Source organism: Stomoxys calcitrans, chromosome 4 (genome assembly GCF_963082655.1).
Source record: "Stomoxys calcitrans chromosome 4, idStoCalc2.1, whole genome shotgun sequence".
NCBI lineage: Eukaryota > Metazoa > Arthropoda > Insecta > Diptera > Muscidae > Stomoxys > Stomoxys calcitrans.
The window spans coordinates 35,164,725-35,177,343 of record NC_081555.1 but is presented as its reverse complement, the minus strand read 5'-3'; the positions used below and the strand labels follow the sequence as shown (position 1 = coordinate 35,177,343).

The following is a 12,619-nucleotide window of genomic DNA, read 5'->3' as shown; positions in this document are numbered from 1 at the left end:
CATATTGCAAAATGCAAGCATTTTGATTTTCTTTGTTTTCTTTTTTGCATTTTGTTAGTTGGGTTAGTTTTGCTTGCATTGCGTTTGCGTTTTGTTTTTATTTTTGTTTTTTTTTTTGATAGTCTTTTCAAAAATTGAACACATTTTGGTAAATTTGGCTTTACAACCTAATTACAGGCTAGTAAAACGAGTTCTCAAACGAATGTGATGCTGCTAAAGGAAGAAGAGAAATCAAATCAAAAACACAAAGAACAGCACAAATATTTACTTGAATGAAAAAAAAAAATGATATCATTTGCTTGGCTTGGCTTGGCTTTACTTTGCTTTGATAGTTTGGTTACTATTTTCAAGAGATTATGGATAACATAAAGAAATTTTGGCAAAGAAACAACAAAAAAAAAAGAGCAGATGAACGTACCAATGAACGAACGAAAATTCAACAAACACTTGTCGTAGGAAGCGATGTTTTGAATCTCCCTACTTTACCAAACAGACAGAGTTTTAGGTTTTTTTTGGAGATTCAAGTGCACAACTAAGTGTGAAGCAATTATTGTTTTTTTTTTTTTTTGTTTTTGGCGGCAGGACAATCAGAGTCGGTCATCACTAAGTGGGAGGGGGGCATGAAGAAGAAAAAAAAAATAGTTGTTGATGTGTTGGTTTGGGGTTGGGCTGGGGGTAGGTGGAGTGATTGTGAAGTTGATGTGTGTGTGTTTGGGAGTTGGGGTCAGCCTAATGATTGGACCCCTTGCACACACATAGTACCATGGGGGAAATCGTTGGCCAATAAATAGAGTGCTTGAAACCGAGACAGTAGTGAGTAGTACTACACACGTAACAAGGTCAGGACAATACACATACAAATATATACTACACACAAATGCCTAAACCCACGCGTCTGCTTGCCCATACAAAGCCATACACACACACACACACACAAACTCTAAACTTAGTCAAGGACTTGCGAATAAAGCTGCTGTGTGGTGTGTATGCTATATAAGCAAGACCTCCTCAAGCTAGCAGAGAGTTGGAGATTTCTAGAGTTGTGTATGGCTGGCACCATAAAAATCTTAGCCAACATAACAATGGCTTAATCTGTGTGAACAAACCAGCGCTTGTTTTGTTAGGCAGCTTTGCAAGCGCTCAAAAGGGGCATAAGCTGTGCAGCCTGGCTGAATTGGTAAGGCGGGGGGGGGGAGAGAGAGAGCGAGAGCGAGAGAGTGGGGGTTATGGAACCAAATGCTATGGCCTTAAAAAGCAGCATGTTAGTCACTTGATTTTTGGGTTTGATAGTTTTGGTTTTGGTGTTTCTTGCATTTGAAACAGCAAATATTCTCTGAACTTTCATCTTTACTATAGTAAGGGTTAGTAGTAGTAGTAGTAGTAGTAATCTTAGTCTTTTATAGCTCTTGGATAGATTTGATTTGTTATATTGTTTGGTTTTGGTTTGCTTTGGTTTGGTTTGGTTTGGTTAAGTTTGATTTGGTTTGTTTTGATGAATACTCACGCATAAATTGCTAGAAGGAACTTTCTTTGGTGGGTTCTTACACGTCCGGGATTAACCCGTTTTACTAGTCTTGTATGTTTGTAAATGAGCCAAGTTTCACGAAGAACATTCGCCGCAGCATTTTTCAGCTAAAAGATACATGTGTAAATATATAGTAGATATATATATATATATATATATAGGTTGATGTATATGTATATATATTTTTGGCAGGAATTTTTTTTTGGCGTTATGTTACGTTTGCACGCATATAGTTTTAAAAATAAAACAAAAAATATAATGAAAATAAAAATTTTAAACAAAAATCAAAAATTTTTAAAATCGCACAAGACCACATAACATAGAGGGAGTTAGCGATTTAGCGTTCTAGCATTGGGCGAAGTATTTAATTTGGTTTTTGTTTTTTTTTTTTTTTTAACATATTTTATGTTAGTTAACATGATAATTGGTTTAACATGGTGTTTTAGTTCTTTGGTATTTACTATAATTCCAATAAAAGCAAGACATTATAAAAATGTAAGTGCAACTCAACATTCACGGCAGCGCTCTAAACAAAGTTACTGGCCAATTTGTGTGTAAAAGAAAACAAAATAAAATATATTAAAATAATTTTTTTGGGTTTTTTTTGACGATTGGCTGTTGAATTCAATTAAAAAGCTTAGGTGGTGGAAATTAATAAAATATTGGAAACAAGTGAAAAGGCATGAAGTTCGGCCAGGCCGAACTGTGGATACCCACCAACTAAGGTATATATTAACCAAATTTCGACAAAATACGGTGAAAATGCAGAATACATGAATCCGCAGCAGCTTAATCGAAATATGGTCCGCTGTAGGCCAAAGCGAAATCGGTTAGTAAATGCGGCTGCTATGGGCTTTAGACCCTAAATCGGGAGACCGGTCTATATGGGGGCTATATAAAAATATTCCCCAATCTCGACCATATACGATACGCATATTGATGGGCTTTTATGGACAACTCACTTTGACAAAATCCAACGAAATCGGGAAATAAATGAGGCTTCTATGATCCCAGGACCTTAAATCGAAAGATCGGAATATATGGCAACTATATCCAAATGTACACCGATACAAATCATTGTGCGCACGGACGACAGGTGGCGTTCCACAGCTCACTGTGCCGAATTTCAGTGAAATCGGGTAGCAAATACAGCATTTATGGACCCAAGACCTTAAATCAAAAAATTGGAATATATGGCAACTATATCCAAATATAGTCCAATCTGAACCATTTTGTACACGGATGACAAATGGCATAACACAGCTCAATGTGCCAAATTTCGGCGAAATCGGGTAATAAATGCGGCTGCTATGGGTATTAGACCTTAAATCGGGAGATAGGTCTATATGGGGGCTATATAAAGATATCGCCCGATTTGAACCATACTAGATACGGATAAGGAAGGTCCTAGGACAAAACACTGTGCCAAATGTGTCATTGGGCAATAAAGGGTCCAAGATCTTTAATCTGAAAATCGGTATATATCCAAATAAAGGTCGAGCTCAACCATTCTCCCCATGGACAACGAAGGGAGGCTATATCAAGATGTCGCCCAATCTGAACCATATTTGATACAGGTGCCGAAGGTCCTAGGACAACTCACTGTGACTAATTTAGCGCAATCGGGTAGTCAATGTGGCTTCTATCGGCCCAATACCTTAAATCAGGAAATCGGTATATATAGCAACTATATCCAAATATGGGCTGAACTAAACCATTCTCCGTATGGACAACGAAGGGCGTACCACAACTCACTGTGCCAAATTTGATCGAAATCCGGTTATAAATGCGGCTGCTTTCGCTATTTGACCTTAAGTCGATTGATCGGTCTATATGGGGGCTTAATCAAGATATCGCCCTATCTGAACCATATTTGATACGGTTCGGCACCCGTTCCTAGGACAACTCACTGTGACTAATTTAGCACAATCGGGTAATAAATGCGGCTGCTATGGGCCCAAGATCTTAAATCGGGAAATCGGTATATACGACAACTATATCCAAAATGAGCTGCTCTGAACCATTGTCCATAAGGACGACAAAGGGCTTTACACAGCTCACTGTGCCAAATTGCAGTGAAATAAGGCAATAAATGCGGTTGCTATGGACATTGGACCGTTAATCGGGAGATAGGTGTATATGGGTCCAAGACTTTAAATCGGGATATTGGTATTTATGGAAACTATATCCAAATATGGGCTGATCTGAACCATGGTCCACACGGACGACAAAGGGCGTTGCACAGCTCACTCTGCCAAATTGCAGCGAAATCGGGCAATAAATGCGGTTGCTATGGACATTGGACCTTGAATCGGGAGATAGGCCTATATAGGGGCTATATTACGATATAGCCCGATCTGAGCCATACTAGATACGGATGCGATAGGTCCTAGGACAACACACTATGCCAAATGTGTCATTGGGCAATAATTGCTGCTTCCATGAGTCCAAGATCTTTTATCTGAAAATCGGCATATATAAAAATATAGGCCCCAAATCGGAGGATCCGTCTATATGGCAGCTATATCCAAATCTAGACCGACCTGAGCCATATTGACGGAGGATATTGAAGGGCCTAAGACAATTCACTGTCCCAAATTATAGCAAAATCGGATAATAAATGTGGCTTTTATGGGCCTGGGACCCTAAATCGGAGGATCGGTCTATATGGCACCTATATCCAAATCTGGACCGATCTGAGCCAAATTGACAAAGGACTTTGAAGGGCCTAACACAACTCACTGTCTCAAATTCCAGCAAAATCGGATAATAAATGTGGCTTTTATTGGCCTAAGACCCTAAATCGGCGGATCGGTCTATATGGGGGCTATATCAAGATATAGTCCGATATATCCCATCTTCGAACTTAACCTGCTTATGGAGAAAAAAATATTCTGTGCAAAGTTTCAGCTCAATATCTCTATTTTTGATGACTGTAGCGTGATTTCAGTAGACAGACGGACAGACACGTCTAGATCGTCTTAGATTTTTACGCTGATCAAGAATATATATACTTTATAGGATCGGAAATGGATATTTCGATGTGTTGCAAACGGAATGACAAAATGAATATACCCTCATCCGTCGGTGGTGGGTATAAAAAGGAAGCTCTTCAATGAATTCTTCACATATGCTCATATATGCATTGACGCCCAGTTTGTTACGGGTGGCAATATATGTGGGCCTTCGTTTGTGGAACTTTTTTGCATTAACAGATTTCAATTCTTTTTTATCGTTTTGAAAGAATAACTTTTATTCAGAAAGTAATAGAAAATTCATTTTATTGTAGTTATTTAAGCTTAAAAATATTCTTACACATAATGATTTACCCTTCTTAGAATTTTTTTCTTAACCCTCGTTTAGTTTTTGTACTGCAGTGGCTGCAAATCAATTGTCATGGACCATTACATTGGTCCAATATTATTTACGCCACATTTAATCAATTAATTGAAATCACAGCCAACTGAGACTTAATAAAAGAGTAGAGTGCCAAATGTCAATTAAATTAAAAACAAAAACAAAAAAAGGAAATAAAACCAGCAACTATGGCAAAACCCAATAAAAGCAAGGATGCTATGGTCTATAGCATGGCATAGCATAGCCATTTTGTAAGTGTGTAGTATGTGCAGATGATATACAGATGCATATACAGTACAATACATATACAAATGAAATGATACATTCGAATTTTTCTCCAGGGACATAATGCCAAAGTGATTAACTCCAATTGTGGAGGCAAACAAAGGAAATTATTATGGTAAGCAGTGTGGGAAAAGCGTTTCAACGAGAGAGGTTACGGAAGCCGCAGCGTAGGCAGCAGGACTCGCCGTTCCAATCCTAAGGACCCTAGTATCATGAAAATGAATTTATAAATCTCAAAAAGGAACATAAGCGGAACTTAAGGCTAGAGCACCAGCACCTTAAGTGTTGATATTTGTAATTTGCAGTCCACTAGCCAGTCCAGTCCACCAAGTCATTCTCAAACCCAGGTTGATTGGGATTGTAGGACATCACTTTTGGCAACGTAGCCGTAACTGAACCGAAGGGTAGCCACCATGGCGCAGATGTTAACATAACCGCCTACAACAATAAATGCTTAGGTTCAAACCAGGGCTGAGGAGTCGAACGGAGTCGAGGTTTAGAGGCCGGAGTCGAAGTCGGACTATTGTGGAGAAGTCGGACTTCGGTTCGAAGTGGAGCACGCTTACCACGACTCCGAACCGCTCTTCCAATCCGGCTTGATATCCCGACTCCGACTTAGACTGAGACCCGGGGTCAACCGAGGGTCAGAGTCCGCAGCCCAGTTTCGAACCCCAATGAGTACATCAACTAGAATCCAATGAATTCTTAAACGTGCAAGAAGTGAGCATATGTTCATGGGCAAGTTTTACAATTTGCATTAGCAGTAGCTGTACCATAGAGATGCGGCAAGTTATTCAACTATCAATTTTTGACTACCAAGGAGGGAAAGGATGAGAAGAAGGGCCATAAGTCGCATTCATGGTCGCCGGATCGATAACCACAATTTATTGGGTTGCCCAAAAAGTAATTGCGGATTTTTCATATAGTCGGTGTTGACAAATTTTTTCACAGCTTGTGACTCTGTAATTGCATTCTTTCTTCTGTCAGTTATCAGCTGTTACTTTTAACTTGCTTTAGAAAAAAAGTGTAAAAAAAGTATTTTTGATTAAAGTTCATTCTAAGTTTTATTAAAAATGCATTCACTTTCTTTTAAAAATCCGCAATTACTTTTTGGGCAACCATACATTATAAGATGTTACACATTTTATACGCAGCACCAAATCGTCCAAGGCTCTTGGATCCCTAGACAATTTCTGCACTGACTAATAAGGATGTACAGACAGTCAAGTACTTGTCGAGTACATGTCCGTCTTATAGTTTTCGAAGTCTGAAAAAAATGACCTCTAATTAACAGGGGCGAACATCTCCCATATCAATGAGTGCAGTCCGTTTGAAGTTTAAGTTCAATGAAAAGGGACCTCCTTTTTATAGCCGAGTCCTAACGGCGTGCCGCAATGTGACACCCCTTTGAAGTGAAGTTTTTTCATGTCATAGTATCTCACAAATGTTGCCAGCATTAGAGAAGAAAAACCACCGCTGAAAAATTGTTCTGAAGGTCTCGTCAGTATTCGAACCCACGGACATGCTAACCTCTGCTTTGCGGGGATTCAACAATCTGCACCTAAAATCGTGAGGTTGCATCTCAAGGTTTAGAGCAGCACATACAGTACACGCACGAGATCCATGGGCTTGGAAATAAAGTGCAAATGTAATCTAGAGGGAACAATTCAGGTAGTTTATCAAACAGCTTTAAAGAGCATTCCATCAAGGAATGAAGGGCAAATGTCTCGGATGTCATAGAGTGGTGCCAATTCAAGTTGTGGCTTAATAATGAAGAACATCCTTTTATAGACGAGTCCGAACGGAGTGCCGCTTGGTGACACTTCTTAGGGGAGAAGTTTTACATTTTTTTTGTTTTGCTCTTAAACAGCGTTCTATGATATTAACCTCCTACAATAGATCAGAGTAGTTCTGCCACAACTAATTCCTGGAAGATTCAGCCTCCTTAACCTTCTAGGAAATCTATAAAAAAGACCAAGAAGAAATCCATGATCGAATTCTTAAACTCTCTGGAAGATACATCCGGGAGCTCTAGGCTACGGGAAAACCTTCCCTCCAAATCTATTGAAAATTTGCCCACAAACATTTCATCAAGGAACGGCGGGCAAACTTTTCGCATATCAAAGAGTGGTGTCCATTCAAGTTTTAGCTTTATGACAAGGGACCTTCTTTTAATGGCCGACTCTGAACGCTATTCGTTCAGCGTCATAGGCGGACATAATAGCCTGTGTGACTCCACACTTATTGCGGTAGAGTATATTCGGAAGTCAGGCTACATTTTCCCGTGAAACTCTCCGAGGCACAACGTGAAGTTGGAAGAGGTTAACAATGATATGAGTTCGTTGAGAATTTTTGAGAAACTTGTGGCTGAGTCAAGAATTCTTATGGCAATCAAAAGTCTTGACACCTTTAAACCGCCAGAACCTGGTAATGTATCACCGGTCCAACTAAAAACTGTGGCCGATAGGTTGGCATCCTAGCTTCCTGGTTTAGACTGATATACTTAGCTTGCTTTTGCATGTCATGATGCCTATGAGATGGTGAGACACAAAGATAAATTCTATTATGACATCCTTTATGCAAAAACTGTATAGAGTTTGAGTGCTACATAGCTAAGGGGGATTATTCCTAAAGGTCATCCGTCAACAGTCAAAAGCAAGAGGAAATCCGTCTAAAATGGAAGCTGTTCTTTTGTAGCAGGCGATACAAGATACCCACGGTGCAACCTGTGTTCTTGGGAGATGAGAATGTTCCTTTTACAGAAAGCGCAAAATACCCAAATATCCAAAACTTAATTCAACTTAAAAAGACAAACTTTGCCTTATACACCTGCAGGAGGGTAATGGCAAAAATTGGGAGTTTAAAACGCTGTCATGGAACAAAGCCACATAGTTGTCCCCAGATGAAAAAGTAAGGAACCAATTGTTCACTTTGAGGTAGATGGAAGGCGTTCATCCAGCGTGATAGTTGTAAGATCGATCCGAGAAGCGAACATAGATTCGGATCATTACTTTGTTGCTGCAAAGTTTTGCACCCGTTTGAGCATGGCGAGCAAACTACGATCTGACACTGCGAGGTAACTGGACATTGAAAAGCTGCAAACGCAAAAGAAGCCAACGACATACTTCACCCGAGTGACCCAACTGCTTGACGAAGACACTCCTTGCCTCAATGATATAACGGTGCAATGGCAATCCGTTGCCCACTCTATGCCTTGAAATCTGAAAATCTGTACGTAGGTATCAGTACCAGCCTCCCCCGAGGAAACCATGGTACGACCAACAGTGTCGAAATGCTAATCGAATCAAGATGGCGACATGGAGATCAACCCTGCAATCAGAATCAATGCGCCCGATGAAGGAGCGATATCGGGAGAAAAGGAGAGAGGAGAAACGTGTGATCCACATAAAGAAAGTTCGGCCGGGTCGAATCTTACATAACCTCCACCATGGATCGTATTTGTCAAGTTCTTTGCCCGGCATCTCTTTATAGGCAAACAAGGTATAACGAATAAAATTTGCCATGCTATTAAAGCCATATCGGGTTATGGACGATTTAGGCCATACCTGGTTTGGATGTTGCAGACCATAGTGGAAGTCATTGAGCAAAATTTCAGCCAAATCGGATAAGAATCGGGAGATCGGTTTATATGGGAGCTATATCAGGTTATAAACTGATTTAGACCATATTTGGCATAGTTGTTGGAAGTCATAACAAAACACCTCGCGCAAAATGTCAACTATATCGGATGGGAATTACGCATTGTAAAGGCTGAAGAAGTCAAGACCCAAGATCGGTTTATCTGGCAGCTATATCAGATTGTGAACCGATTTGGACCATACTAAGCACAGATGTTGGAAGTCATAACAAAACTCTACGTGCAAAATGTCATCCAAATCGGAAAAGAATTGCTCCGTCTAGAGGCTCAAGAAGTCAAGACCCAACATCGGTTTATATGGCAGCTATACCAAACTATGGACCGATTTGACCCACTTACAATCCCAACCGACCTGCAGTAATAAGAATTAGTTGTGCAAAATTTCAATCGCCTAGTTTTATTCCTTCGAAAGTTAGCGTGCTTTCGACAGACCGGCAGACAGACGGACGGACAGACGGTCGGGCATGGCTAGAATGACTTAACATGTCATGACGATCAAGAGTATATAAACTTTATGGGGAACCCTAGTATAGCCATCTGGAAGATCATGTTACACTGATGGATCAAATCTAGAGGACAGAGTGAGGCTGGGGGTTTACATTGAGAACCCCGGGACTGAGATCTGTTTAAGATTGCCTGACCACAATACGGTCCTGCAGGTGGAAATCTGGGCGATCACAGAATGCGTGAGGTGGTGTGGTGCTTACGAGAGGACCTCGAGTGTGATTATCTTTACGGACTGTCAAATTGCCATAAGGGGAATGACAACCACGAAGGTAAGGTCACGAACAGTCTTGTAGTGTAAGAAGGAGATTAACGCCTTCTCTGAGGATGACAAAATACGCATCGTTTGAGATCCGGGTCATACTGGATTAAAGGGAAATGAAAGGGCCGACGATTTGACGGTGAAGGTCAGTGGACTGCCGTCAATAAACTTGCTTAACCCGAAGCCTTTTGGGTCGACACAGTCCGAGTTAAGGGAGTGGGCGACGAATGCGCATGCAACATGTGGAACAGCGAAACGGTCGGTAGAACGGCGAAAATCCTATGGGGGGATTCAGATCGTGAGAAAGGAAGCAAGAAGGAGTTCAGTATAGCTATTTGTAACATGACGGGACACACAGGACCACAAGCTCACTTATGTAAAATTGGTGCGGCAAGTGAAAGCATGTGTGGGGCATAAGGAGAAGATGATGAGACGTTGTAGCATTTCCTTTGCCATTGCCCGGATTTCGTGTCTAACAGATACCAGCACTTAGGTGGGGACACTATACCAGACATGAACCAACTTAGGGGAGTTGCATGGAAAACAATTAAGGATTTTTTAAGTAGCTCGAAATACCTAAGTTTGATTTTCTTTTTCGAAGTTAGGTTAGGTAAGAGAGGCAGTCCATTACAGACTCACTTAGACAATTTCAAGTCCGTTGTGATACCACTGTAGCGACAGACCAAGGCTTCTGGCGGGAATCGACCCCATGACCCCTGTACTGGTAATCCAAGCACTCTACCAACTCGGCTACCGGGGCGCCCTTTTTCGAGGTTGCTTTTTTGTATTTAGAGCACACAACAAGTTGATTACTGGCTTAGGTGTATGTCGATAGTAGCATGGGACGGATTAATATCTGCACCCTCTTGTCAACCTAACCTAACCTAACCAAACCCTATCTTGGGTCTTTGACGAATATTTCGATGAGTTATCCTTCTCCTATGGAGGAGGGTATGAAACGGGAATCAAATCGATGGTATGGTGCAGACACATCCAACTGCAAAGGCAAATCAGGAAATTGGATAAGTGGTATGGATAATAGAGGCCACCGTAGCGCAGAGGTTAGCATGTCCGCCTATGACGCGGAACGCCTGGGTTCGAATCCTGGCGAGACCATCACAAAAAAAAACATTTTTCAGCGTTGGTTTTCCCCTCCTAATGCTGGTAACATTTGTGAGGTACTATGCCATGTACAACTTCTCTCCAAAGAGGTGTCGCACTGCAGCACGTCGTTTGGACTCGGTTATAAAAAGGAGGCCCGTTATCATTGAGCTTAAACTTGAATCGGACTGCACTCATTGATATGTGAGAAGTTTGGCCTCTGTTCCTTAGTGGAATGTTCATGGGCAAAATTTGTTGTTTGTTGTTGGCAAGAGCGTTGTTCCCCAGTTGCTTGTGTTCGACGATGGCAGCGAAGAAGGTAGCGCAGAACCAATCTCTGATGATGGTATAGAAAGTTTACCCCCTAGTCAGAATGAGGTCCAAGTAAGTAGCAGTGACTCGACTGAAGAACAACAAGGCAGCAGAAACCGATGGATTGCCTGATGAAATATTTTAGCCCGATGGCAACAAGCTGATAAAGCGTATGCATCAGCTTTTTTGCGCGATCTGGCTAGAAGAACCCATACCCATGCTCGAACCAACCTCCGGCTAAATATTCCCTGCTCAACCCGGCCTTAAAATCTCGACTCCGGTCGACTTCGCAACCCTGGTGCCAGTACTGAGGAAAATGTCTACTACTCAACGATACTCTCGAAATATTGAAGCCCTGGGTCAACACACTGATAGGCGTATGTATCGGCTTGTCTGCGCGATCTGGCTAGAAAATCGCATACCCATGTTCGAACCGACCTCCGACTCTGGCTCAATATTTCGAGTTAAACCCCTCAAAATCTCAACTCCGGTCGACTTCGCAGCTCTAGTGCCAGTACTGAGGAAAAAGTCTCCTACTCAACGATACTCTCGAAATATCTTTGTCCGGTGGCGACACCTTTTCTGCCGTATGCATCAGCTTGTCTGCGCGATCTGGCTATAAGAACGCATACCCGATGATTGGAACCTCGGCAAACTTTGTTACGTACTTTAGAAAGGAGACAAGACGGAATGTGCCAATTAGGGTTGCAGAGTCTGAACCTCGACTACTACACTGGGTAGGTGTCCAAGTCGTAGTCTGGGTATTAAGCCGGAGTCGGAGAGCGGTTCGGAGTCGGGGCAAGCGTGATCGAACCGACCTCTGACTTTGACCCCTGCTTTTATATGCGACTCCGCGGCCCTGGTGCCAACTACTGAGGAAAAAGTCTCCTACTCATCGATACTCTTTCAGCCAACTGTGTGAAAGATTGAAACCTAAAGTCGATGAGATAATTGGCCCTATCAATGCGGTTACTTTATTCTTTGTAAAGAGGTTACATTTTTGTAAATTTATAACTTTTAGGAGTTTGATTTAAGAAATTCTTTGGCTTTATACTTAAAAAAAAAAAAATTAAGCAATAATGGAGTTAATCATTTTGGCTTTTTGCCATTATTCGTATGCCCGTTCACAAACAAAAAAAAAAACATTTTCTTGACTTAATGAATTGATTTGAGTTGAAAGTGCAACTTAAAAATGAAAAGAAACATACATACACTAACGCACTTAAGTGACAATTACATATTACTATATATGTATGTACGAGTATTTGTTAATTTTTTTAAATGTATTTGTATTGACATGCTTCATTGTAGCTGTCGCAATTGTGACTGACATCAGCTTCAAAGCACTCGATGTCATGGTTGACGCAGTCATTGTCGTTATACATTTTTTTGTAATTATAATGATTATCATTATCATTGTTATTGTTAATTTAATGTTAAGTGAGAAAATCATTTAATTGTGTAAGTAATGCAATGTTAAGCAATTAAAAATAAAACTCAAGCAACAAATACACACAATTACATTTAAATTATAGTCATAATAATAATCATCATCATCATCATTGTATAAGTTAAGGAAGGAAGTGGGAGCAAAGTGTTTTAGTTTTAAATTTTT

At 40.8% G+C, this 12,619-nt stretch overlaps 1 protein-coding gene across 21 annotated transcripts in view; it reads right to left on the bottom strand.

Annotated features, from left to right (window-relative positions):
- LOC106089068 (small conductance calcium-activated potassium channel protein) overlaps positions 1-12,619 on the bottom strand; it is a 965,076-nt gene that overhangs the window by 62,507 nt on the left and 889,950 nt on the right. For all 21 annotated transcript variants that reach the window (XM_059367773.1, XM_059367771.1, XM_059367763.1 and 18 more), the window contains one exon: positions 1,505-1,632. In XM_059367773.1, coding sequence (XP_059223756.1) covers positions 1,505-1,632 — 128 coding nt within the window. The remainder of the gene's footprint in view (positions 1-1,504; positions 1,633-12,619) is intronic.